The sequence below is a fragment of the Limanda limanda genome, chromosome 3, assembly GCF_963576545.1.
Source record: "Limanda limanda chromosome 3, fLimLim1.1, whole genome shotgun sequence".
NCBI classification, from domain to species: Eukaryota; Metazoa; Chordata; class Actinopteri; order Pleuronectiformes; family Pleuronectidae; genus Limanda; species Limanda limanda.
The window spans coordinates 3,729,132-3,757,020 of NC_083638.1; the positions used below are offsets into that span (position 1 = coordinate 3,729,132).

Consider the following 27,889-nt stretch of genomic DNA (forward strand, 5'->3'; position numbering starts at 1 on the left):
TCCATTTTGAAGCGTTGCATGCTTTTTGTCTGAAAAAACAAAAATAACCAGTTCTGAGAGAGAGAGAGACGTAACCTTTGCAAGACATAAAGTTTCCTTTGATCTAGGAAGACTGAAATCAAAGGATTCATGGTCCATGTATGTCCGCGTTACAGAACATCGTGTTTTAATGGCGTGTAATCAAACTTTGACACCATGCCACGGTCACACCGTGTGATTAAAAAAAATCTGTCAGTCAGTTTTTATCTCCATCTTGTTGTGATGACACTCATCTCAATTTGAAGTTGATCCGATGAAAACCCTGGTACAAGTGTATCAAAGAAAAAATGTGGAATATGGCCAAAATGGCCACTAAATGCAAAATAGCAGGCTTCCTGTTGTGTTTTTCCAATTGCACCAAGAGACTTTTTTGTTTGTCTGGTCATGATACACCTGTATATCGATTTTTGTGAAGATAGGTCAATGGGAACACCTTCTGGGGGTCTCGGGGGGTCTCGGGGGGCACCGTTGAGCCATTTTGCGACGCCCATTGAAAATTCCTTCAGAATATGTAAATTTTCACCACTTTCTAACTTTCTGCAAATTTTGGTAAGAAGTTGAGCATGTTAAAGCCCTCAAAAAGCCATTTCATTTGCCTGAATAATAATAATAATAATAATAATAATAATAATAATAATAATCCTTACAATTTCAATAGGGTCTCACCAGACACCTTTGATGTCTGTGCTCGGGCCCTAATAATCCTTACAATTTCAATAGGGTCTCACCAGACACCTTTGATGTCTGTGCTCGGGCCCTAATAATAATCCTTACAATTTCAATAGGGTCTCACCAGACACCTTTGATGTCTGGCTCGGGCCCTAATAATCCTTACAATTTCAATAGGGTCTCACCAGACACCTTTGATGTCTGTGCTCGGGCCCTAATAATAACTAGGAAAGTTGTATTTGTGCCAGTAGGAGAAAATGTTGTTAAAATGAGTTTGCCTTTAAGTGTTTTACAACAGAAGTCGTCATCAAAGGACCTCAGCACAGAAGAGATGTGGATGATTAGCTTGGTTGACAGGTATAAGAGTAGGCCAAAAGATAGTACTTTTAATGATATGTGTATAGCAACATTTGCGTCAGAGTATCGCATTTTGTCAAAGAGTGAAACGTCCCGAAATAGGATTGCATTGAGCAATGATTTGGGCTTTATTTTGAAAAGAACACGAACACAACCGGCCGTTGTTCGTTATGTACGGTTTTCAGACACCAAGAGTCCAGAGTTATTCCATCAGAGCATTCTGCAATTGTTTTTACCTTATCGGATTGATGAGCAGCTGAGACCAGAAAGTTTTGTGACATTTGAAGAGTTTTACAGAGGAGGCTATGTACAATTAGACGATGGATGGCTGCATTCAGTTAAGACAGTTGTTGATGTAAATAGAAAGTCTTTTGAAATGGATGCAGATATGTTGGATAACATCCAAAACACCATTGATACGGATGGTATTGTAGAAGATGCCTGGTGCAAATTGTGCCCAGAAGCAGAATTGGATCGTTTAGAATGTGTACAGTTACGTGCAGATGAGAATCAGATATTGGATGAGTATACTGATCCCATTCCAGATTTAGCGGTGACTCAGGAGCGAGTTGCCCATTTAGAAAAGAGAGCTAATGTCTTGTGTCGAAATGATGGTGTGGCTTTAATACGATCTCTGAATGAGTCACAGATGTGTATTTTTTATCAGATTAGGCATTGGTGCTTAGCAAAGGTAATGGGGGAGAAGCCAGACCCATTACATGTGTTCATTACAGGTGGTGCAGGTACTGGTAAAAGCCATTTAATAAAGGCTATTCAGTACGAAGCAACAAGGTTATTGTCAACAGTGAGTCGTCAACCAGACGATATTTGTGTTTTGTTAACAGCTCCGACTGGGATAGCTGCCCACAATTTACATGCTACTACCATTCACAGTGCCTTAAGCATTGGGATCGATGTCCGCTTACCGTACATACCTCTAGGTGAAGAAAAGGTGAACTCGTTGCGCGCTAAATATAGTAGTTTGCAGATTTTGATCATTGATGAAATTTCCATGGTGAGTCATCACCTGTTGGCTTATATCCATGGAAGATTACGTCAGATGAAACAATGTCGTGATTTTGCTCCATTTGGTAAAGTGAGTGTAGTGGCGGTTGGAGATTTTTTTCAGTTGCCTCCTGTTAGAGGGAAACCACTGTATAAAAATAATGTAGGTATAGATTTGTGGTCTACTATATTTAGAGTTGTAGAGTTAAAAACAGTTATTAGGCAACAAGATGATATGTTTGCTCAGTTGTTGAACAGAGTTAGAACTCGTTCAAAAGGGACCCCTATGTTAGCTGGTGACATTGAGATTTTGAAACGTTGTGAAACTGGTGAAGTCAGCTCAGCTTTACACATATTTTCTACTAACAAACAGGTAAATGAGCATAATGTTGTCCAACTTGCAAAGACTTGTTCGGATTTTGATGAGATAAAGGCTCAAGACTTTGTAAATTGTAAGAGAACAGGCAAGTTGAAGTTGATGAGTGGGCATCATTCACGAGCAGAGAATACGTGTTTGGATGAATCACTGGCTTTGGGTATAGATGCCCGTGTTATGCTTCTTAGGAATGTAGACGTAGCAGACGGGCTGGTAAATGGAGTATGTGGTACTGTAACACATATTGTTTACCCGAGTACTAATAAAAGGTTTCCTGACACAGTGTATGTCAAGTTTGATGACAATGACGTCGGTGCAGAGTTTAGGAAACGCTGTGCATATTCTGAAGCGGTTGAGATGGGCTCTACTGGTATTAGACCAGAGGAGGAAAGAGTAACCAATAAGGGTGGTATGCGCCGGCAATTTCCACTGAAACTTGCTTGGGCTTGTACTGTACATAAAGTACAGGGTTTAACTGTTGATGAGGCTGTAGTGTGTCTCAAAAAAATCTTTGTACCTGGACAGGCATATGTGGCATTAAGCCGTGTTAGACGTTTGTCAGGGTTGGTTATACAGGATTTTAAAGACAGTGTCATATATTGCAAGGATGACATCAAAGAAGCAATTAAAAACATGCCTCCCTTCTTGGTCGAAACTATTTCAAGGCCAAGCTTTACAAATGCAAACACACATAGTTTCACATTGTTTTTGATGAATGTACAAAATTTAAGCCGACATATTACAGATTTGGTGTCATGTACAAAGCATTTGCAGTTTAACTGTATTGCTGTTACAGAAACATGGCTGCCAGAAGCGTTCTCAAGTGAATCTGTAAGTATTCAAGGTTATAGCTTTCAAAACCAGCCACGTACTGCGTCTTATAGTAGCAATAACCACACATTGGCAAACATACAAGAACAACAACATGGTGGAGTTGGCATTTATAGTTTAGATAGTTTACCATATGAGGTCATCAAAGTACCACATCTGAGTTTGGAATGTTTGGTGTACAACTACACAAAACCAGGATACTTATAGCAGTCATTTATCGGCCGCCATCATATCCTATGTCACAATTCAAAGACAATCTTACCAGGTTAATTGATTGGTTAATTCCGATAAGTACCACAGTTGCTGTAATAGGAGATTTCAATGATAATATTTTCAAATCTTCTAATACTTCTAAATTTATGGCAGACAAAGGATATATCCAACATGTCACCCAAGCAACAACTGAGAAGGGTACATTTATTGACCATATCTATATAAAAACAACCTGTTATGACATAGAAACTCTAGTTTCGCCGACATATTTTAGTGACCATGAGGGGATTGAATGTTCTTTTACATCTAGGTCGATAAACAGGGACATTGGTTTAGAACAGCTGTAGGTGTTTGCATTGAGGCTAACAGCAAAAGGAAAAATAAACAACCTGAAAGTCGGGTTGACAACTGCTGAGACAACCTATTTGAGAAAACAGGTTTAAATGAATGTTGTGTAACTGAAGTGAATATCAGGGACTTAATAATAATCTCCGAGTGTCAGTGTCTCCGACTTCATCCTGATTTGGACTCAGCTCCACCAAGAGAACAACCACAGCCAGCAGTGGTGCAGCCTGATGACCAGCTGGACACTCAGCTGCTACCACTGCAGAGGGCGCAGGCAGCAGCTCCAGACGTCCCTAACCTCTATCCAGACTCCGACCTTGTTGCAGCGGAGGATGTGGACATGCTTCCAGCTTACACCACTCCATATGTGGCAGCCCATATTCCATATTCCACAGCAAAATGTAAAAAGAACAATTCATGGCCCTAAATGCAACCTCGAGCAAAGACCATTGACATTCACTGATAAGGAAGAATCTACCACTTCATTTAACATACAAGTGTTGAGTGGGGGAGTGCAGAAAACAGGGGAATTTGAAGCATTTTTGAACCTACCAGCACTGAACTGCAGAGACTGCTAAGGAAGATGGAGATTAGTGAGATGGTGCAAAATGACATGCTATCCGTGCGGAAAAACTCTTAAGCAACAAAAAGAAGAGAAGGAGTGCGCAGTTGACAGATAAACTGCAAATGGCACAGCTGGCAGCGCATCAAAACCAAGGGAATGGTCACAGATGGAGAGGAAGGGGACGGGGAAGAACTGACGCCTGTTACAAATGTGACAAAATTGGGCATTGGGCAAGGGAGTGCCCTGGGAATTGTCAAGCAGTGGAGCTGAGGACATTGAAGGATTCATCTGGTGCGGAAGCTGAGATGGAGAGTTTCAACTGACACATCACTATCACTATGTCTAATTTTATAGTAGACTATAAGTGTCAGAAAGTTTTACAGACAAATTTGTGTCGTGAGTGGTGTTTTATGTGGATATTTTTTTCCTTTAAGAAATATTTGTAAACCCCACAGAGAGAAATCACATTTGTGAATTTGAGCAATGCAAATAAACTTTGATTGATTGACTTAATGAGTGATGCTGTCTTTTTAATACTTATGTGTGAAGTTGTCGAGCTATTATTTCAGGTATCGCAGAAAAAAACCATACGAAGTGAATGTGATTATTGAAAGTTTATATCTCCATTTTGCATGTTAAAGCCCTCAAAAAGCCAATTTGCTAAAAAAAATTAATAACGAACATTTTATGTAAATTGATTGATAGTTGTGCAAGACATAAAGTTTCCTTTGATCTAGGAAGACTGAAATCAAAGGATTCATGGTCCATGGAAAATTGTGTTTTAATGGCGTGTAATCAAACTTTGACGCCACGCCACGGTCACACCGTGTGATTAAAAAAAAATCCGTCAGTCAGTTTTTATCTCCATCTTGTTGTGATGACACTCATCTCAATTTGAAGTTGATTCGATGAAAACCCTGGTACAAGTGTATCAAAGAAAAAATGTGGAATATGGCCAAAATGGCAACTAAATACAAAATAGCAGGCTTCCTGTTTTGTTTTTCCAATTGTATCTAGATACTTTTTTGTTTGTCTGGTCATGATACACCTGTGTATTGATTTTTGTGAAGATCGGTCAATGGGAACACCTTCCGGGGGTCTCGGGCTGTCTCGGGGGGCACCGTTGAGCCATTTTGCGACGCCCATTGAAAATTCCTTCAGAATACGTAAATTTTCACCACTTTCTAACTTTCTGCAAATTTTGGTAAGAAGTTGAGCATGTTAAAGCCCTCAAAAAGCCAATTAATTTGCCTGAATAATAATAATAATAAGAAAGAAATTATAATCCTTACTATTTCAATAGGGTCTCATCAGACACCTTTGATGTCTGTGCTCGGGCCCTAATAATCCTTACAATAACAATAGGGACCTCCCTGATCCTTTGATCAGTGCTCGGGCCCTAACTAGGAAGACTGAAATCAAAGGATTCATGGTCCATCTATATCCGCGTTACAGAACATAGTGTTTTAATGGCGTGTAATCAAACTTTGACGCCACGCCACGGTCAAACCGTGTGATTAAAAAAAAATCCGTCAGTCAGTTTTTATCTCCATCTTGTTGTGATGACACTCATCTCAATTTGAAGTTGATCCGATGAAAACCCTGGTACAAGTGTATCAAAGAAAAAATGTGGAATATGGCCAAAATGGCCACTAAATGCAAAAAAGCAGGCTTCCTGTTGTGTTTTTCCAATTGCACCAAGAGACTTTTTTGTTTGTCTGGTCATGATACACCTGTATATCGATTTTTGTGAAGACCGGTCAATGTGAACACCTTCCGGGGGTCTCGGGGGGCACCGTTGAGCCATTTTGCGACGCCCATTGAAAATTTCTTCAGAATACGTAAATTTTCACCACTTTCTAACTTTCTGCAAATTTTGGTAAGAAGTTGAGCATGTTAAAGCCCTCAAAAAGCCAATTCATTTGCCTGAATAATAATAATAATAATAATAACTAAAGTTTTGGTTAAGTTGACAAATTCTGCTCAGAGCAGTGGATTACAAGGCAGAATAACATTTTTAGGGCTGCGAAGCAGCGTTGCATGCTTTTTGTCTGAAAAAACAAAAATAACCAGTTCTGAGAGAGAGAGAGAGAGACGTAACCTTTGCAAGACATAAAGTTTCCTTTGATCTAGGAAGACTGAAATCAAAGGATTCATGGTCCATGTATGTCCGCGTTACAGAACATCGTGTTTTAATGGCGTGTAATCAAACTTTGACGCCACGCCACGGTCACACCGTGTGATTAAAAAAAAATCCGTCATTCAGTTCTCATCTCCATCTTGTTGTGATGACACTCATCTCAATTTGAAGTTGATCCGATGAAAACCCTGGTACAAGTGTATCAAAGAAAAAATGTGGAATATGGCCAAAATGGCCACTAAATACAAAATAGCAGGCTTCCTGTTTTGTTTTTACAATTGCACCCAGAGACTTTTTTGTTTGTCTGGTCATGATACACCTGTGTATTGATTTTTGTGAAGATCGGTCAATGGGAACACCTTCCGGGGGTCTCGGGCTGTCTCGGGGTGCACCGTTGAGCCATTTTGCGAAGCCCATTGAAAATTCCTTCAGAATACGTAAATTTTCACCACTTTCTAACTTTCTGCAAATTTTGGTAAGAAGTTGAGCATGTTAAAGCCCTCAAAAAGCCAATTCATTTGCCTGAATAATAATAATAAACTAGGGCTACGTTGTAGCACTTGCGGGCCCGAGCACCTGCACGTTGAAGCCTGTTGCGGTCGGGGGAGAGAGCGGTCGATGACCAAGCGCACGTCTCCGTGTTGGATGCGTTTTCCTCTCTGTGGCAAGGATAAAAGCTTCACTTCCTGTAGCCACCAGGGGGCGCTGTGATTTAAAGTCATGATTTCTGTGTAGCTGTCATCAGGCTGGGACTCTAGTCTTACATGTCTAGTTTGGACTCAATTGGACAATAAAGGCGTCACTTCCTGTAGCCACCAGGGGGCGCTGTGATTTAAAGTCATGATTTCTGTGTAGATGTCATCAGGCCGGGACTCTAGTCTTACATGTCTAGTTTGGACTTAATTGGACAATAAACGCTTCACTTCCTGTAGCCACCAGGGGGCGCTGTGATTTAAAGTCATGATTTCTGTGTAGATGTCATCAGGCCGGGACTCTAGTCTTACATGTCTAGTTTGGACTTGATTGGACAATATATGTCAGAGATACAGAACCTCGTGTTTTGATGGCGTTTAATCAAACTTCGACGCCACGGTCACACGGCCTTAAAACCATATGAATATCTTCAGGGGGGGGGGGCTGATGATACACACCTGTAGTTTGAGTGAGATAGAACCTTGAACACTGAAGTAACTGCATTTTGTGTTTCACGGCGAGTTGATGAACTTTGACGCCACGCCACGGTCACACGGTTTGACGAAGGATAAATCCCTAAATCAGATTTTATCTCCATCTTGTTGTGATGACACTCATCTGAATTTGGAGTTCATCTGATAAAAGCCCTGGGACAAGTACATCAAAGTAAAAATGGTGAATATGGTCAAAATGGCCACTAAATTCAAAATGGCGGACTTCCTGTTTGATCTAACATATTGATCCAAGAGACTTATTTGTTTGTAATGAAAAGACACATGCCCTAATCATTTTTTGTACAAGTCGGCCAATCGTAGCGCCGGGGCTGCCCTTTCGGGGGCGCTAGTCAGTTTTTTTGCCACGCCCATTTCTTAAAACCATATGAATATCTTCAGGGGGGGGCTGTTGATACACACATGTAGTTTGAGTGAGATGGAACCATGAACACTGAAGTTACAGCAATTTCGTGTTTCGCGGCGAGTCGATGAACTTTGACGCCACGCCACGGTTACACGGTGTGACGAAGGACGAATCCCTAAATCATTTTTTATCTCCATCTTGTTGTGATGACACTCATCTGAATTTGAAGTTGATCTGATGAAAGCCCTGGGACAAGTATGTCAAAGTAAAAATGGTGAATATGGTCAAAATGGCCACCAAATCCAAAATGGCGGGCTTCCTGTTTGATCTAACATATCAATCCAAGAGACTTATTTGTTTGTTATGAAAAGACACATGTCCCCATAGATTTTTGTACATGTCGGCCAATCGTAGTGCCGGGGCTGCCCTTTAGGGGGCGCTAGTCAGTTTTTTTGCCACGCCCATTTCTTAAAACCATATGAATATCTTCAGGGGGGTGATGTTAACACACACATGTAGTTTGAGTGAGATGGAACCATGAACATGGAAGTTACAGCAATTTCGTGTTTCACGGCGAGCTGATGAACTTTGATGCCACGCCATTAATACTGTGTTTGACGAAAAGTTACAGTAATCTTATATCTTCATTTTCAATGTCTTGAGACCCATTTGATAGAGTTTGACATGGTTGAGGTCTGTGGATGAGGAGAAATACATCCAAGTGTAAGACATGCAAAAAAAAAGACATTTCCTGTTGCCACCAGGGGGCGCTGTCATATTAAGTCATGATTTCAGTGCAGATGTCATCAGGCCAGGACCCTTGTCTTATGTGTCTAGTTCGGATTTGATTGGATCATGTATGTGCGAGATACAGAAGCTCGTGTTTTGATGGCGTTTAATCAAACTTTGACGCCACGCCACGGTCACACGGTGAGACGAAAAATCAATCCCTAAATCATTTTTTATCTCCATCTTGTTGTGATATCACTCATCTAAATTTAAATTTGATTTGATGAAAGCCCTGGGACAAGTACGTCAAAGCAAAAATGGCCAAAATGGTCAAAATGGCCTCTGAATCCAAAATGGCGGGCTTCCTGTTGCGTTTTTCATAATGCCCCTTGAGACTTTTTTTCATGATTTGTCACGAAACATCTTTTGCCCGGTTTTGGTGAAAATCGGTTATGTGGAAACTTAGGGGCTGGGTTCCAGGGGGCGCTGTTGAGCCATTTTGCCATGCCCATTTCCAAATACTCCAGAATACGTAAATTTTCACCACTTACTAATTTACTGCAAAGTTTGGTAAGAAGTTCAGCATGTTAAAGCTCTCAAAAAGCCAATTCACTTTAGTCACAATAATAATAATAATAATAAGAATAATCCTTACAATTTCAATAGGGCCTCTCACCATTCGGTGCTCGGGCCCTAATAAGAAGAAAGAAATAATAATCCTTACAATTTCAATAGGGTCTCACCAGACACCTTTGATGTCTGTGCTCGGGCCCTAATAATAATCCTTACAATTTCAATAGGGTCTCACCAGACACCTTTGATGTCTGTGCTCGGGCCCTAATAATAAGAATAAGAATAATAAAACATTTTTAGGGCTGCAAAGCAGCACTGGGTGGGCCCGAGCACATCCATTTTGAAGCGTTGCATGCTTTTTGTCTGAAAAAACAAAAATAACCAGTTCTGAGAGAGAAAGAGACGTGACCTTTGCAAGACATAAAGTTTCCTTTGATCTAGGAAGACTGAAATCAAAGGATTCATGGTCCATGTATGTCCGCGTTACAGAACATCGGGTTTAATGGCGTGTAATCAAACTTTGACGCCACGCCACGGTCACACCGTGTGATTAAAAAAAAATCCGTCAGTCAGTTTTTATCTCAATCTTGTTGTGATGACACTCATCTCAATTTGAAGTTGATCCGATGAAAACCCTGGTACAAGTGTATCAAAGAAAAAATGTGGAATATGGCCAAAATGGCCACTAAATGCAATATAGCAGGCTTCCTGTTGTGTTTTTACAATTGCACCCAGAGACGTTTTTGTTTGTCTGGTCATGATACACCTGTGTATTGATTTTTGTGAAGATCGGTCAATGGGAACACCTTCCGGGGTCACGTCTCTTTCTCTCTCAGAACTGGTTATTTTTGTTTTTTCAGACAAAAAGCATGCAACGCTTCAAAATGGATGTGCTCGGGCCCACCCAGTGCTGCTTTGCAGCCCTAAAAATTTTATTTTAGATTATTATTGAAATCAAAGGGATTCTACTTGTCCAAATAATTGTATGACTGGTATGTTTCATTAAAATATTTGGCATGTAATGACATATGAATATCAGTCATATTTATTCATATTTAGTTAAATAAATATAAGAAATAACTAAAAGACTTGTGATCTTGATAAAAACCTGATGAATTCATAATCATGTTTGTGTAGTTTTTAATTATTTTCACTGAAAAACTTTTTCTATTCGAAGACAGCCTGTGTGACTTTTATTTGTTTTATAAAAGCCGGATGTGATGGAGCACGAATGGTTTTGTGTTTGTGAGCAGTCTTTTTCTCGCAGTTTTATTGCGGATGTGTGGCTGATGGGAAGCAGAGAGCGGATTTCACTGTTTAACACTTGGCACGACTGCACTTCAGTTTCACACCTTGTGACAAACCTACACAGTGTGGTTCCAGGAAATAATTAGTAACCATTATTATCATTATTATTATTATTATTATTATTATTATTATTATTATTATTATTATTATTATTATTATTATTATTATTATTATTATTATTATAAGTAGTAGTAGTACTAGTAGAAGTGTTTTTCTGACCTTTCTTCACATAATAAATATTTCGTTTGTATTATTAACATTTGCACTTCATCTGTATTCGCCCTATTAATAGCTGGAACTTGTGTAATACATTCCATAAGATATAAAAGTTTTATGTGATAGTCTTTTTCTTTTCAAAGCTGTGGGATGAACGTTTGTTTTTCTTAAAATATAATTTGATATTACAATTCTTTTATCTTTCCAGGGACGTGTGTTCAGAAACAGCTGGAGTTGTTTTTTCTTCTAGTTTAATACTTCAAAGTAAAATAAACCGTGCACACATCAGCCCGTGTGTTATTCAAAAAGAAGTCTGAAGTTTGTACCAGGATACATTTCTACAGTGGAACCTGAAGTGAAGCAGGTGATTGTACTTATTAGGGCCCGAGCACAGACATCAAAGGTGTCTGGTGAGACCCTTTATTAGTGCCCGAGCACAGACATCAAAGGTGTCTGGTGAGACCCTATTGAAATTGTAAGGATTATTATTATTATTATTATTATTATTATTATTATTATTATTATTCAGGCAAATGAATTGGCTTTTTGAGGGCTTTAACATGCTCAACTTCTTACCAAAATTTGCAGAAAGTTAGAAAGTGGTGAAAATTTACGCATTCTGAAGGAATTTTCATTATTATTATTATTATTTATTAGGGCCCGAGCACAGACATCAAAGGTGTCTGGTGAGACCCTATTGAAATTGTAAGGATTATTATTATTAGGGCCCGAGCACAGATATCAAAGGTGTCTGGTGAGACCCTATTGAAATTGTAAGGATTATTATTTCTTCTTATTAGGGCCCGAGCACAGACATCAAAGGTGTCTGGTGAGACCCTATTGAAATTGTAAGGATTATTATTAGGGCCCGAGCACAGACATCAAAGGTGTCTGGTGAGACCCTATTGAAATTGTAAGGATTATTATTATTATTATTATTATTATTAGGGCCCGAGCACCGAATGGTGAGAGGCCCTATTGAAATTGTAAGGATTATTAGGGCCCGAGCACCGAATGGTGAGAGGCCCTATTGAAATTGTAAGGATTATTCTTATTATTATTATTAGGGCCCGAGCACCGAATGGTGAGAGGCCCTATTGAAATTGTAAGGATTATTCTTATTATTATTATTATTATTATTATTATTGTGACTAAAGTGAATTGGCTTTTTGAGGGCTTTAACATGCTGAACTTCTTACCAAACTTTGCAGAAAATTAGAGAGTGGTGAAAATTTACGTATTCTGGTGTATTTGGAAATGGGCGTGGCAAAATGGCTCAACAGCGCTCCCTGGAACCCAGCCCCTAGGTTTCCACATAACCGATTTTCACCAAAATCGGGCAAGAGGTGTATCGTGACTAATCATGAAAAAAAGTCACAAAGGGCATTATGAAAAACGCAACAGGAAGCCCGCCATTTTGGATTTAGTGGCCATTTTGGCCATTTTCACCATTTTTACTTTGATGTACTTGTCCCAGGGCTTTCATCAGTTTAACTTTAAATTCAGATGAGTGTCATCACAACAAGATGGAGATAAAATCTGATTTAGGGATTTATCCTTTGTCAAACCGTGTAACCGTGGCGTGGCGTCAAAGTTCATCAACTCGCCGTGAAACACAAAATGCAGTTACTTCAGTGTTCAAGGTTCTATCTCACTCAAACTACAGGTGTGTATCATCAGCCCCCCCCCCCTGAAGATAGTCATATGGTTTTAAGGCCGTGTGACCGTGGCGTCGAAGTTTGATTAAACGCCATCAAAACACGAGGTTCTGTATCTCTGACATATATTGTCCAATCAAGTCCAAACTAGACATGTAAGACTAGAGTCCCGGCCTGATGACATCTACACAGAAATCATGACTTTAAATCACAGCGCCCCCTGGTGGCTACAGGAAGTGAAGGGTTTATTGTCCAATTGAGTCCAAACTAGACATGTAAGACTAGAGTCCCGGCCTGATGACATCTACACAGAAATCATGACTTTAAATCACAGCGCCCCCTGGTGGCTACAGGAAGTGAAGGGTTTATTGTCCAATTGAGTCCAAACTAGACATGTAAGACTAGAGTCCCGGCCTGATGACATCTACACAGAAATCATGACTTTAAATCACAGAGCCCCCTGGTGGCTACAGGAAGCGAAGCGTTTATTGTCCAATTGAGTCCAAACTCGACACATAGGACAAGAGTCGCGACCTGATGACATCTACACAGAAATCATGACTTAAAATCACAGCGCCCCCTGGTGGCTACAGGAAGTGAAGCTTTTATCCTTGCCACAGAGAGGAAAACGCATCCAACTCGGAGACGTGCGCTTGGTCATCGACCGCTCTCTCCCCCGACTGCAACAGGCTTCAACGTGCAGGTGCTCGGGCCCGCAAGTGCTACAACGTAGCCCTAGTTAGGGCCCGAGCACCTCCGGTGGGAGGCCCTATTGAAATTGAAAGGATTATTCCTATTATTATTACATTCCAAATGAATTGGCTTTTTGAGGGCTTTAACATGCTCAAAAAGTTGCCAAACGTTGCAGTAAATTAGAAAGTGGTGAAAATTTACGTATTCTGGAGTATTTGGAAATGGGCGTGGCAAAATGGCTCAACAGCGCCACCTGGAACGCAGCCCCTAGGTTTCCCCATGGCCGATCTTCACCAAAATCGGGGGAAAGGTGTATCGTGACTAATCATACAAAAAAGCCTCAAGGAGCATTATGAAAAAAGCAACAGGAAGCCCGCCATCTTGGTTTTGGTGGCCATTTTGGCCATATTCAGCATATTTACTTTGATGTACTTGTCGTAGGGCTTTCATCGGATCAACTTAAAATTTAGACGAGTGTCATCACAACAATATGGAGTACTAAAGTTATCAAAAGAACAACTTTTCGTCAGAGCGTGTGACTGTGGCATGGCGTCAAAGTTTGATTAAACGCCATGAAAACACGGGCGTCTGTATCTCTGACATATTTGGTCTAATCAACTCCAAACTACACACATAAGACAAGAGTCGCGAACTGAAGACAACAACACAGAAATCGTGACTTAAAATCACAGCGCCCCCTGGTGGCAGCAGGAAATGTCTTGTTTTTGGTACGTCTCACACTTGGAAGTATCTCTCCTCATCCCCTTTGCACAACCATGTGAAACTATGTCAAATGGGTCTCAAGACATTGATAATGAAGATATAAGATTACTGTGACTTTTCGTCAAACGCCATATTAATGGCGTGGCATCAAAGTTCATCAATTCGCCATGACACACGAAATTGCTATAACTTCGGTGTTCAAGGTTCAATCTCCCTCAAACTACATGTGTGTGTCAACAGCCCCCCCCTGAAAGCTGTCAGACGGGTTTAAGGAATGGGCGTGGCAATATAACTGACTAGCGCCCCCTAAAGGGTAGCCCCGGCACTACGATTGGCCTACAGCTACGAAAATCGACGGAGACATGTGTCTTTTCACGACAAAGAAATAAGTCTCTTGGATAGATATGCTAGAGTAAACAGGAAGCCCGCCATTTTGGATTTGGTGGCCATTTTGGCCATATTCTGCATATTTACTTTGATATACTTCTCGTAGAGCTTTCCTCAGATCAACTTAAAGTTTATATGAGTCTAATCACAACACGATGGAGATTCAAAGTTATCAAAATTTTATTTTTTCGTCAGAGCCTCTGACCATGGCGTGGCGTCAAAGTTTGATGAAACGCCATCAACACATGTGTTTCTGTATCTCAGACATATTTTTATTAGGGCCCGAGCACCTCCGGTGGGAGGCCCTATTGAAATTGAAAAGATTATTATTATTATTTTTCTTCGCACAAATGAATTGGCTTTTTGAGGGCTTTAACGTGCTGGAAAAGTTGTTAAACTTTGCAGTAAATTAGAAAGTGGTGAAAATTTACGTATTCTGGAGTATTTGGAAATGGGCGTGGCAAAATGGCTCAACAGCGCCACCTGGAACGCAGCCCCTAGGTTTCCCCATGGCCGATCTTCACCAAAATCGGGGAAAAGGTGTATCGTGACTAATCATACAAAAAAGCCTCAAGGAGCATTATGAAAAAAGCAACAGGAAGTCCGCCATTTTGGATTTAGTCGCCATTTTGGCCATATTTCACGTTTTTACTTTGATGTACTTGTCGTAGAGCTTTCATCGGATCAACTTAAAATTTAGACGAGTGTCATCACAACAATATGGAGTATTAAAGTTATCAAAAAAATCAACTTTTCGTCAGAGCGTGTGACCGTGGCGTGGCGTCAAAGTTTGATGAAACGCCATCAAAACACGGGCGTCTGTATCTCGGACATATTTGGTCCAATCAAGTCCAAACTACACACATAAGACAAGGGTCACGACCCGAAGACAACAACACAGAAATAGTGACTTAAAATCACAGCGCCCCCTGGTGGCAGCAGGAAATGTCTTGTTTTTTGTACGTCTTACACTTGGAAGTATAACTCCTCATCCACTTTGCGCAACCATGTGAAACTATGTCAAATGGGTCTCAAGACAGTGATAATGAAGATATAAGATTACTGTGACTTTTCGTCAAACGCCATATTAATGGCGTGGCATCAAAGTTCACCAACTCGCCATGACACACGAAATTGCTATAACTTCTGTGTTCAAGGTTCAATCTCCCTCAAACTACATGTGTGTGTCAACAGCCCCCCCCTGAAGACTGTCAGATGGGTTTAAGAGATGGGCGTGGCAAAATAACTGACTAGCGCCCCCTAAAGGGCAGCCCCGGCACTACGATTGGCCTACATCTACAAAAATCGACAGGGACATGTGTCTTTTCATGACAAAGAAATAAGTCTCTTGAATCGATATGCTAGAGTAAACAGGAAGCCCGCCATTTTGGATCTGGTGGCCATTTTGGCCATATTCTGCATATTTACTTTGATATACTTGTCGTAGAGCTTTCATCATATCAACTTAAAATTTCGATGAGTGTCTTCACAACAAGATGGAGATCTAAAGTTATTTGAGTTTTAACATTTCGTCATACCATGTGACCGTGGCCTGGCGTCAAAGTTTGATTACACGCCATCAAACACGAGCTACTGTATCTCAGGCATATTTGGTTCAATCAACTCCAAACTAGGCATGTAAGACAAGAGTCACGACCTGAAGACATCTGCATAGACACCATGACTTTAATTATTATTATTATTCTCCGCCAAGTTAAATTGGCTTTTTGAGGGCTTTCCCATGCTCAAATAGTTTCTAAACTTTGCAGTAAGTTAGAAATGTGTGAAAATGGTCATATTCTGTAGGATTTGGAAATAGGCGTGGCAAAATAGCTCAATAGCGCCACCTACGGATAAGCCCCTCATTTAGCATTCACCGATCCTCACAAAAAAAATACCCAGTTGTGTATCGTGACCAGACGCACAAAAAAGTCTCTTAGTGCGTTATGAAATAAGGAACAGGAAGTCCGCCATTTTGGATTTAGTCGCCATTTTGGCGATATTCCACGTTTTTACTTTGATGTACTTGTCGTAGGGCTTTCATCGGATCAACTTAAAATTTAGACGAGTGTCGTCACAACAATATGGAGTACTAAAGTTATCAAAAAAATCAACTTTTCGTCAGAGCCTGTGACCGTGGCGTGGCGTCAAAGTTTGATTAAACGCCATCAAAACACGGGCGGCTGTATCTCGGACATATTTGGTCCAATCAAGTCCAAACTACACACATAAGATAAGAGTCGCGACCTGAAGACATCAACACAGAAATCGTGACTTAAAATCACAGCGCCCCCTGGTGGCAGCAGGAAATGTCTTGTTTTTGGTACGTCTCACACTTGGAAGTATTTTTCCTCATCCCCTTTGAACAACCATGTGAAACTATGTCAAATGGGTCTCAAGACATTGATAATGAAGATATAAGATTACTGTGACTTTTCGTCAAACGCCATATTAATGGCGTGGCATCAAAGTTCATCAATTCGCCATGACACACGAAATTGCTATAACTTCGGTGTTCAAGGTTCAATCTCCCTCAAACTACATGTGTGTGTCAACAGCCCCCCCCTGAAAGCTGTCAGATGGGTTTAAGGAATGGGCGTGGCAATATAACTGACTAGCGCCCCCTAAAGGGCAGCCCCGGCACTACGATTGGCCTACAGCTACGAAAATCGACGGGGACATGTGTCTTTTCATGACAAAGAAATAAGTCTCTTGGATAGATATGCTAGAGTAAACAGGAAGCCGGCCATTTTGGATTTGGTGACCATTTTGGCCATATTCTGCATATTTACTTTAATATACTTGTCGTACAGCTTTCATCAGATCAACTTAAAATTTAGATGAGTGTCTTCACAAGAAGATGAAGTACTAAAGTTATCAAAACATCAACTATAGGTTACAGCGTGTAACCGTGGCCAGGCGTCAAAGTTTGATTACACGCCATCGAAACACGAGCTTCTGTATCTCAGGCATATTTGGTTCAATCAAGACCAAACTAGACATGTAAGACAAGGGTCACGACCTGATGACATCTACAGAGACACCATGACTTAAAATCACAGCGCCACCTGCTGGCTACAGGAAGTGAAGCGTTTATCCTTGCCGCAGTGCAAAAACCCATGCAACGCGGAGACGGCCGCTTGGTCATTGAACGCTGTCTCTTCCCCGACCGCAACAGACTTGAAACGCGCGTGTGCTCGGGCCCGTTAGTGCTACAACGTAGCCCTAGTTAGGGCCCGAGCACCTCCGGTGGGAGGCCCTATTGAAATTGATAAGATTATTATTATTATTTTTTTTTTTCTTCCCCAAGTTAAATTGGCTTTTTGAGGGCTTTCCCATGCTTAAAAAGTTGTTAAACTTTGCAGGAAGTTAGAAATGTGTGAAAATGGCCATATTCTGTAGGATTTGGAAATAGGCGTGGCAAAATAGCTCAATAGCGCCACCTACGGATAAGCCCCTCATTTAGCATTCACCGATCCTCACAAAAAAAATACCCAGTTGTGTATCGTCACCAGACGCACAAAAAAGCCTCTTGGAGCATTATAAAAAACGTAACAGGAAGTCCGCCATTTTGAATTTAGTCGCCATTTTGGCAATATTCCACGTTTTTACTTTGATGTACTTGTCGTAGAGCTTTCATCGGATCAACTTAAAATTTAGACGAGTGTCATCAAAACAATATGGAGATCTAAAGTTATCAAAAAAATCAACTTTTCGTCAGAGCCTGTGACCGTGGCGTTGCGTCAAAGTTTGATTAAACGCCATCAAAACACGGGCGTCTGTATCTCGGACATATTTGGTCCAATTGAGTCCAAACTACACACATAAGACAAGAGTCGCGACATGATGACAACAACACAGAAATCCTGACTTAAAATTACAGCGCCCCCTGGTGGCAGCAGGAAATGTCTTGTTTTTGGTACGTCATACACTTGGAAGTATTTCTCCTCATCCACTTTGCGCAACCATGTCAAACTGTGGCGAATGGGTCTCAAGGCATTGATAATTAAGATATAAGATTATTGTGACTTTTCGTCAAACGCCATATTAATGGCGTGGCATCAAAGTTCACCAACTCGCCATGACACACGAAATTGCTATAACTTCGGTGTTCAAGGTTCAATCTCCCTCAAACTACATGTGTGTGTCAACAGCCCCCCCTGAAAGCTGTCAGATGGGTTTAAGGAATGGGCGTGGCAATATAACTGACTAGCGCCCCCTAAAGGGCAGCCCCGGCACTACGATTGGCCTACAGCTACGAAAATCGACGGGGACATGTGTCTTTTCATGACAAAGAAATAAGTCTCTTGGATAGATATGCTAGAGTAAACAGGAAGCCGGCCATTTTGGATTTGGTGAACCATTTTGGCCATATTCTGCATATTTACTTTAATATACTTGTCGTACAGCTTTCATCAGATCAACTTAAAATTTAGATGAGTGTCTTCACAAGAAGAAGAAGTACTAAAGTTATCAAAACATCAACTATAGGTTACAGCGTGTAACCGTGGCCAGGCGTCAAAGTTTGATTACACGCCATCAAAACACGAGCTTCTGTATCTCAGGCATATTTGGTTCAATCAAGACCAAACTAGACATGTAAGACAAGGGTCACGACCTGATGACATCTACAGAGACACCATGACTTAAAATCACAGCGCCACCTGCTGGCTACAGGAAGTGAAGCGTTTATACTTGCCGCAGTGCAAAAAACCCATGCAACGCGGAGACGGCCACTTGGTCATTGAACGCTGTCTCTTCCCCGACCGCAACAGACTTGAAACGCGCGTGTGCTCGGGCCCGTTAGTGCTACAACGTAGCCCTAGTTATTTTTTTTTTTTTTCTTCCCCAAGTTAAATTGGCTTTTTGAGGGCTTTCCCATGCTGAAAAAGTTTCTAAACTTTGCAGTGAGTTGGAAATGTGTGAAAATGGCCATATTCTGTAGGATTTGGAAATAGGCGTGGCAAAATAGCTCAATAGCGCCACCTACGGATAAGCCCCTCATTTAGCATTCACCGATCCTCACAAAAAAAATACCCAGTTGTGTATCGTGACCAGACGCACAAAAAAGTCTCTCAGTGCGTTATGAGAAAAGCAACAGGAAGCCCGCCATTTTGGATTTAGTCGCCATTTTGGCGATATTCCACGTTTTTACTTTGATGTACTTGTCGTAGGGCTTTCATCAGATCAACTTAAAATTTAGACGAGTGTCGTCACAACAATATGGAGTACTAAAGTTATCAAAAAAATCAACTTTTCGTCAGAGCCTGTGACCGTGGCGTGGCGTCAAAGTTTGACTAAACGCCATCAAAACACGGACGGCTGTATCTCGGACATATTTGGTCCGATCAAGTCCAAACTCGACACATAAGACAAGAGTCGCAACCCGAAGACAACAACACAGAAATCGTGACTTAAAATCACAGCGCCCCCTGGTGGCAGCAGGAAATGTCTTGTTTTTGGTACGTCTCACACTTGGAAGTATTTCTCCTCATCCCCTTTGCACAACCATGTGAAACTATGTCAAATGGGTCTCAAGACATTGATAATGAAGATATAAGATTACTGTGACTTTTCGTCAAACGCCATATTAATGGCGTGGCATCAAAGTTCATCAATTCGCCATGACACACGAAATTGCTATAACTTCGGTGTTCAAGGTTCAATCTCCCTCAAACTACATGTGTGTGTCAACAGCCCCCCCCTGAAAGCTGTCAGATGGGTTTAAGGAATGGGCGTGGCAATATAACTGACTAGCGCCCCCTAAAGGGCAGCCCCGGCACTACGATTGGCCTACAGCTACGAAAATTGACGGGGACATGTGTCTTTTCATGACAAAGAAATAAGTCTCTTGGATAGATATGCTAGAGTAAACAGGAAGCCGGCCATTTTGGATTTGGTGGCCATTTTGGCCATATTCTGCATATTTACTTTAATATACTTGTCGTACAGCTTTCATCAGATCAACTTAAAATTTAGATGAGTGTCTTCACAAGAAGATGAAGTACTAAAGTTATCAAAACATCAACTATAGGTTACAGCGTGTAACCGTGGCCAGGCGTCAAAGTTTGATTACACGCCATCGAAACACGAGCTTCTGTATCTCAGGCATATTTGGTTCAATCAAGACCAAACTAGACATGTAAGACAAGAGTCACGACCTGATGACATCTACAGAGACACCATGACTTAAAATCACAGCGCCACCTGCTGGCTACAGGAAGTGAAGCGTTTATCCTTGCCGCAGTGCAAAAAACCCATGCAACGCGGAGACGGCCGCTTGGTCATTGAACGCTGTCTCTTCCCCGACCGCAACAGACTTGAAACGCGCGTGTGCTCGGGCCCGTTAGTGCTACAACGTAGCCCTAGTTTTTTTTTTTTTTTTTCTTCCCCAAGTTAAATTGGCTTTTTGAGGGCTTTCCCATGCTCAAATAGTTTCTAAACTTTGCAGTAAGTTAGAAATGTGTGAAAATGGTCATATTCTGTAGGATTTGGAAATAGGCGTGGCAAAATAGCTCAATAGCGCCACCTACGGATAAGCCCCTCATTTAGCATTCACCGATCCTCACAAAACAAATACCCAGTTGTGTATCGTGACCAGACGCACAAAAAAGTCTCTCAGTGCGTTATGAAATAAGGAACAGGAAGTCTGCCATTTTGGATTTAGTCGCCATTTTGGCGATATTCCACGTTTTTACTTTGATGTACTTGTCGTACAGCTTTCATCGGATCAACTTAAAATTTAGACGAGTGTCGTCACAACAATATGGAGTACTAAAGTTATCAAAAAAATCAACTTTTCGTCAGAGCCTGTGACCGTGGCGTGGCGTCAAATTTTGATTAAACGCCATCAAAACACGGGCGGCTGTATCTCGGACATATTTGGTCCAATCGAGTCCAAACTACACACATAAGATAAGAGTCGCGACCTGAAGACATCAACACAGAAATCGTGACTTAAAATCACAGCGCCCCCTGGTGGCAGCAGGAAATGTCTTGTTTTTTGTACGTCTTACACTTGGAAGTATAACTCCTCATCCACTTTGCGCAACCATGTGAAACTATGTCAAATGGGTCTCATGACATTGATAATGAAGATATAAGATTACTGTGACTTTTCGTCAAACGCCATATTAATGGCGTGGCATCAAAGTTCATCAATTCGCCATGACACACGAAATTGCTATAACTTCGGTGTTCAAGGTTCAATCTCCCTCAAACTACATGTGTGTGTCAACAGCCCCCCCCTGAAAGCTGTCTGATGGGTTTAAGGAATGGGCGTGGCAATATAACTGACTAGCGCCCCCTAAAGGGTAGCCCCGGCACTACGATTGGCCTACAGCTACGAAAATCGACGGGGATATGTGTCTTTTCATGACAAAGAAATAAGTCTCTTGGATAGATATGCTAGAGTTAACAGGAAGCCCGCCATTTTGGATTTGGTGGCCATTTTGGCCATATTCTGCATATTTACTTTGATATACTTGTCGTAGAGCTTTCCTCAGATCAACTTAAAATTTATATGAGTCTAATCACATCAAGATGGAGATTCAAAGTTATCAAAATTTTATTTTTTCGTCAGAGCCTCTGACCATGGCGTGGCGTCAAAGTTTGATGAAACGCCATCAACACACGAGTTTCTGTATCTCAGACATATTTGGTCTGATCAAATCCAAACTAGACACATAAGACAAGATTCTCGACCTGAAGACATCTACACAGAAATCGTGACTTAAAATCACAGCGCCCCCTGGTGGCTACAGGAAGTGAAGCGTTTATCCTTGCCGCAGTGCCGAACGCATGCAACGCGGAGACGAGCGCTTGCTCATCCAACGTTCTCTCTTCCCCGACCGCAACAGACTTGAAACGCGCGTGTGCTCGGGCCCGTTAGTGCTACAACATAGCCCTAGTTATTATTATTATTATTATTCAGGCAAATGAATTGGCTTTTTGAGGGCTTTAACATGCTCAACTTCTTACCAAAATTTGCAGAAAGTTAGAAAGTGGTGAAAATGTACGTATTCTGAAGGAATTTTCAATGGGCGTCGCAAAATGGCTCAACGGTGCCCCCCGAGACAGCCCGAGACCCCCGGAAGGTGTTCCCATTGACCTATCTTCACAAAAATCGATATACAGGTGTATCATGACCAGACAAACAAAAAAGTCTCTGGGTGCAATTGGAAAAACACAACAGGAAGCCTGCTATATTGCATTTAGTGGCCATTTTGGCCATATTCCACATTTTTTCTTTGATACACTTGTACCAGGGTTTTCATCGGATCAACGTCAAATTGAGATGAGTGTCATCACGACAAGATGGAGATAAAAACTGACTGACGGATTTTTTTTTAATCACACAGTGTGACCGTGGCGTGGCGTCAAAGTTTGATTACACGCCATTAAAACATGATGTTCTGTAACGCGGACATACATGGACCATGAATCCTTTAATTTCAGTCTTCCTAGATCAAAGGAAACTTTATGTCTTGCAAAGGTTACCTCTCTCTCTCTCTCAGAACTGGTTATTTTTGTTTTTTCAGACAAAAAGCATGCAACGCTTCAAAATGGATGTGCTCGGGCCCACCCAGTGCTGCTTTGCAGCCCTAAAAATGTTATATTTTCATATATTTTTCTCTTTGTCTTCCTCTAATGTCATAATGTGATATCTGGGACTGCAGCAACATTTTATCAGCTGTTGTGTGCAACACAACACGTGCTGGTTGGTTGTGTAGCTTCAGTTGACACAGAAGTGGAGGTTTTCCAGCTGTTAGCTCAGAGATGTGCAGTGTGGGTGTGGGTTCGTGCAGAGATGCAGGTGCAGGCTCGGGGGCCGGAGGTTGTGGTGAAGTGAGATGCTGCAGCTCCGTCATTTCTCAGCACAGAGAACGATGTGCAGGCTGCTCTGTGACCACATCCTCTCTCCTGCTGTCGCTCTCCACTCCTCTGCTCAGTTTCCATCCCCGGTTTGTCTTCTCACCAACAGAAGCTCTGCTCTGCCTTTGTGCACAGAGGAGAGCAATGACTTCCTGTTGTTGTGTGGTTGACTCACACTCTTCACATTTTACTTTTCCTCTCACAGTTTATTCATGTAGAAAACTGCACTTCACTTTGTAAGATTGCGCAGAGTCCAAAACGTCGATATGAGTAACATAAACCCTTAAGGTCAAATGATTTAACAACAGATAATAACAGCTTAGTCTTTATTCCTCCTGCAGCAGATTTGGCTCTGACCCGACACTTTGCTGCTTGTCTTCCAAACTATTTTCCTGTTTCATACTCGACCTAAAGGCTCAACACCCCGAAATAAATCTTTTAAAAAGTCAATACTCAGTTTAATCATTGGAAAAACTTGATGTACCAGCTTGTTGCGGTTTCCTGAGCTGAGATGGTTCAACATGTGTGGGTGAGAAAACGGGTGATTCTCAGAAAACAGGCTAGTTTGTGAGCTGCTAAAAATACCTCAGAATCAGTTGAGTGTGGGACAGCATATGGAAACAACAAGGGGGGGGGGCATCCTAACTGCATATCAACAAGAGTTGTGACGGATGCTGTCATTTATCTAATAATGTCTTATTAATTAACAGTGTGAACGGTGCCTGATATGTAGATGAGTCCAGGTTTGATGTCTGTTTTAGACGCTGAGTGGAAACAGGCAAAAGACAAACTACCAAACACATCAAGTTGCACGGGACAGAGTTTTAAAGAAAAATGAATCAACAAATCTGTAAAGTTAACTTGAATTGCTTTTATTGAGAGGAAAATGAATCACACAAGCATCGCAACACAAACAAACACAGAGAATTATAAAGCAGTGAAAACAAGTCTGCTGCAGATTATTCTGTTTTCAGGTCGTTTATAGATTTAACATCTTTAACAAGAACAAGCTGATTTATCGACTAAGTGCAGAATTTTAACATTTTATATTTACGTACGAGTACAAATGCACTGCGACTCACAGCTTTATAGGATTATTTTGTTCTCAGATTTATTTACATAAAGCAACCGTTCATTTTCCTTCACGCTCAGGTCTCACTTCCTCTGCTTCTGAGTTGAACTCTGCAACGGACACAACGGAGGAATCAAAACCATATAAATGAAACAAGGTTTTTTATGAACTTGAAGAACAGTTGATCATTGTTCTTGTGTTTTAAACAAACCTGGAGTCTCCAAACCAAAAAGGCCACGAAGGCTCCGTAGACGCAGCTCTTGGCGATGAACACGCCGTAGGAGAGTTTGGCTTTCTGTGTGATCCTCAGATATTCTTCTGCAGAAAGGTTCCAACATTGAGATGAATTACATGATTCAAAGATAAACATCCATTGTGTTGTTTCTGTGGAGACTGTTGATGTGAGCAGCAGTCAGGTGAACAATGAATAACTGAGTAATGTATTTACCTCTGGTCAGGACGTCGCCTGGAGCTGGTAGAAAAAATAAGAAACGCATTAGACAAGAACAGAAGATTATTTAATTCTAGTTAGTTCTCTCCTCTAGGGAGTGATCTCTGACCTGTTAATGGATGAGTATAGTTTCAGTTACTTTCTATTATATGTATATAGATTTTGTTATTTTTCGAATAACATTTCATCACAAAAACATTTAAAGCAAAAATAGAGCAAATCAAAATATAACATACATTTATATTTTATGTTTAACTTATCACCAGGTTGTAGGTACAGTATGGTTTTGTAGTATTAAAGCTTCTGTCATAATCACACAACACAGAATGCACAAATATTTTTATGTAGATTCAGTTATTTAATACAAAAGTTTTAGATTTTCCTCTATTGACATGAATTTTAAAGCATTTAGGAGTTAACATAAAAAAAGAGTCTCGATGAGACTCATTCCAGGTTAGGATGGAGAGCTTGTTCAAGGCAGGTCTGAGATTTTTTTGCGACGAGGTGGTCCAACATCCTTCTGCTCCTGTTCCTTCCCCATGCATTCAAATGCTAAGATCCTTCAATGAAGAAAATGACAAGTCAGCTGATTTAAAATATATTGTTGTAAAGTTTTGACAGATTTTGATTCAGAAAAACAGGCATGTTAAGCCTGATTTTTTCTTTTCAGTTTTTCATGTTTAAAGACTGAGACACTAGTTGATTTTGGTAACCCATTTCTAATTTGATCAGCTGGATTTCGACCAAAGGCAATCAACCTACCCAATAACTACTAAACCTCCTATTACCCAACTTTGGGTTTTCTGCCACTCTCTTTTTAATACTCACAGTTTTAGTATTGCATTTCTTTTTCCCAGCATCATTTTCAGGAAGTCATTGTAGCCAAAAGTGTCTTTCGACGTCCCTCCAACCACCTCTGACATCATCTTTTTCAGCTCCAGGTGAGTCTTGGCCAGACCCAATTTTTCCAACATTCGTTTTAACCCCATTATATCTGTGAAATTATTATACTGATTATTACAGATTTATACAAACACATATTCTGTGAATAGACATTTATTCTGGGCCACAACTGTGAGCAGAAGTTGCCTGATGTGGCATAACAAAAAAAATGTGGCTTACCTATTTCTCCTTTGTCATTCATATCAAACTCCATGTATTTTTCTGCAATACAAGAAAACACAATCTCATTCAAAGTTCACAGTCCACCAAATAAAACATTGAACAGAATTCCTCTGTGAATGCTTTAGTCCCATAGTCGACTTGTCTACTACCTGCGACCAAACATTTTATAGGCAAACATTGGGAAAAAAATTGTGATCATTACATACACATAGTATACAAAATACATGAACCATAAAATAAAGAAAACACTGTGGGAAAGGAAACATTGGAATATAGATTAGTGGCCCTTAAATACTCACTTTTGAACATTTCAAGCTTTGAGGCAAGCTCTTCCTCTTCTGCATATTGGGGATCTGAAAGAAAGGCCTTGTGAGGATTGTGGGTTGTGAGTTGTTGTTGTTTTGTTTCTCTTCCTTCTCTGTTGTGTTCCTCCTGTGTGTTGTGTGTGTCAGGGGGCGTGGTGTGGCTCCTGGCGACGGCAGATGAGGCACACCGGAGTCCAATCATCATTATCTCCTCCATATATGCCTGGCTCGCTCTCCACTCCGGCGCCGGATTATACTATGTTGTCGACCGTCGTGTGCCTCGCCGCTTCTCGCTTCCACTCGGGATCTACAAGCCAGATTATTGCCACTACAACCTGTTTCCATGTTACCTGGAAATAAACTTTATTTACTTAACCTCTACTTCTCGTTCCGTGTCTGCTGTGGGGTCCTAGATCTAACAAACCCTAACAGAATAATCCGGCCACGACATGGACTCCACAGACACGGAGAAATTCAGACTGGCGTTGTCGTCTCAGGAGAACCGGGTTGGACAACACGAGAAGGCGCTACTTGAAGCAATGGAAGCAATCACCACACTTACCTCCAAGGTGTGCCTGATCGGCAGTCGGGTGGAGCAGATAGCGTCGCACCTCTCCTCGCAGCCGTCTCCGCCAGCTCCGACTCCGGTTCCAGCTCCAGCACCATCAGGCTCTGCTTCGGGCTCTCTTCCCTCTCAGCCTCGGGAGCCCTTCATACCTACACCCGCTAGGTTTACTGGCCAGGCAGGTTCCGGTAGGGAGTTTATTTTTCAGTGCAAACTCGTTTTTGATCAACAGCCCTTAACGTATTCCACAGAGAAGTCACGGATTGCTTTTGTGATGAGCCTGCTTTCTGATAAAGCCGCGGCTTGGGCTGTAGCCCTCGCTCATAGTCAGTCCCCAGTTTGTTTTTCGTTTACCTCGTTCTCAGAGGAGTTTCTCAAAGTTTTTGACCACCCGCTGCGCTGCAAGGAGGCCAGTAGCCGGCTCCTGTCGCTACGCCAGGGAGCTAACTCCGTAGCTAAACACTCGGTGGACTTCCGCATTTTAGCCATCGAGAGCGGGTGGGACGAGGCAGCGTTACAGGGGGTGTTTCTCCGGGGATTAAGAGACGAGGTGAGAGATGAACTAGCTGCTCGTGATGAGACCACCTCACTGGACGAATTAATTTCTTTGTCAATTCGCTTAGACTGTCGCCTCCACGAGAGACGCAGGGAGAGATCCGGGGGGGGTTGCCGTGCACCTCCCGTGACTCAGACACTGGGTCCTTTTCAGCGTGGATTTACACCTTCCACACCACCACCATTCGGTCCGGACCGGATTCCTCAGCGGACCGCCTCTGCTTCATCTTCTTCCGGCGCCGAGGAACCCATGCAGCTGGGGAGGGCGAGACTACCTCCACGGGAGCGTCAACGTCGTCAGCTACAGGGCCTCTGCATCTATTGCAGGCAGGATGGACATCTCCGAGACAACTGCCCGGTTCTGCCAAAAGGGGGGGCTCACCAACCACTGGAGGGGCGTTGGTGAGTCAGTCTTCTGTGTGCTCGTCTCCTCCACGTCTCCTGATCAAAGGTACTCTTTCCTGGGATCAAGCCTCCCGTTCGCTGCCCATCTTGGTGGATTCGGGGGCGGATGACAATTTTATTGACTCTAGTTTTGTTTCACAGGCTCAGGTTCCCTGTCAG

The 27,889-nt window shown here is 41.6% G+C and overlaps 2 protein-coding genes and 1 long non-coding RNA gene across 3 annotated transcripts in view; 1 reads left to right on the forward strand and 2 right to left on the reverse strand.

Moving 5' to 3' along the window:
* The window catches only part of LOC132998918 (uncharacterized), a 91,469-nt gene that overhangs the window by 31,653 nt on the left and 31,927 nt on the right, over positions 1-27,889 (forward strand). The gene's annotated exons all lie outside the window — the stretch shown is intronic.
* On the reverse strand, positions 24,146-24,928 carry LOC132999058 (uncharacterized). Its single transcript, XR_009678022.1, has 3 exons — positions 24,773-24,928; positions 24,536-24,642; positions 24,146-24,434 (listed from the first exon to the last, which is right to left on the reverse strand). It is a non-coding gene; the product is annotated as an uncharacterized LOC132999058 (long non-coding RNA).
* Positions 25,037-26,437, reverse strand: LOC132998613 (allograft inflammatory factor 1-like). Its single transcript, XM_061068340.1, has 4 exons — positions 26,200-26,437; positions 25,898-25,939; positions 25,604-25,769; positions 25,037-25,335 (listed from the first exon to the last, which is right to left on the reverse strand). The coding sequence occupies exons 1-4, from the start codon at positions 26,420-26,422 to the stop codon at positions 25,248-25,250; spliced, it is 519 nt and encodes a 172-aa protein (XP_060924323.1). The 5' UTR covers positions 26,423-26,437; the 3' UTR covers positions 25,037-25,247.

What these genes read in the sequence shown, in the direction of transcription:
- LOC132998613 (XM_061068340.1), bottom strand. Translation starts at nt 26,422, where the DNA reads ATGGAGGAGATAATGATGATTGGACTCCGGTGTGCCTCATCTGCCGTC. An exon ending in AAAGCTTGAAATGTTCAAAA is followed by an intron (nt 25,940 to 26,199) that starts GTGAGTATTTAA and finishes CTTGTATTGCAG; the next exon opens with AAAAATACATGGAGTTTGAT. An exon ending in AGAAATGCAATACTAAAACT is followed by an intron (nt 25,336 to 25,603) that starts GTGAGTATTAAA and finishes TCTTCATTGAAG; the next exon opens with GATCTTAGCATTTGAATGCA.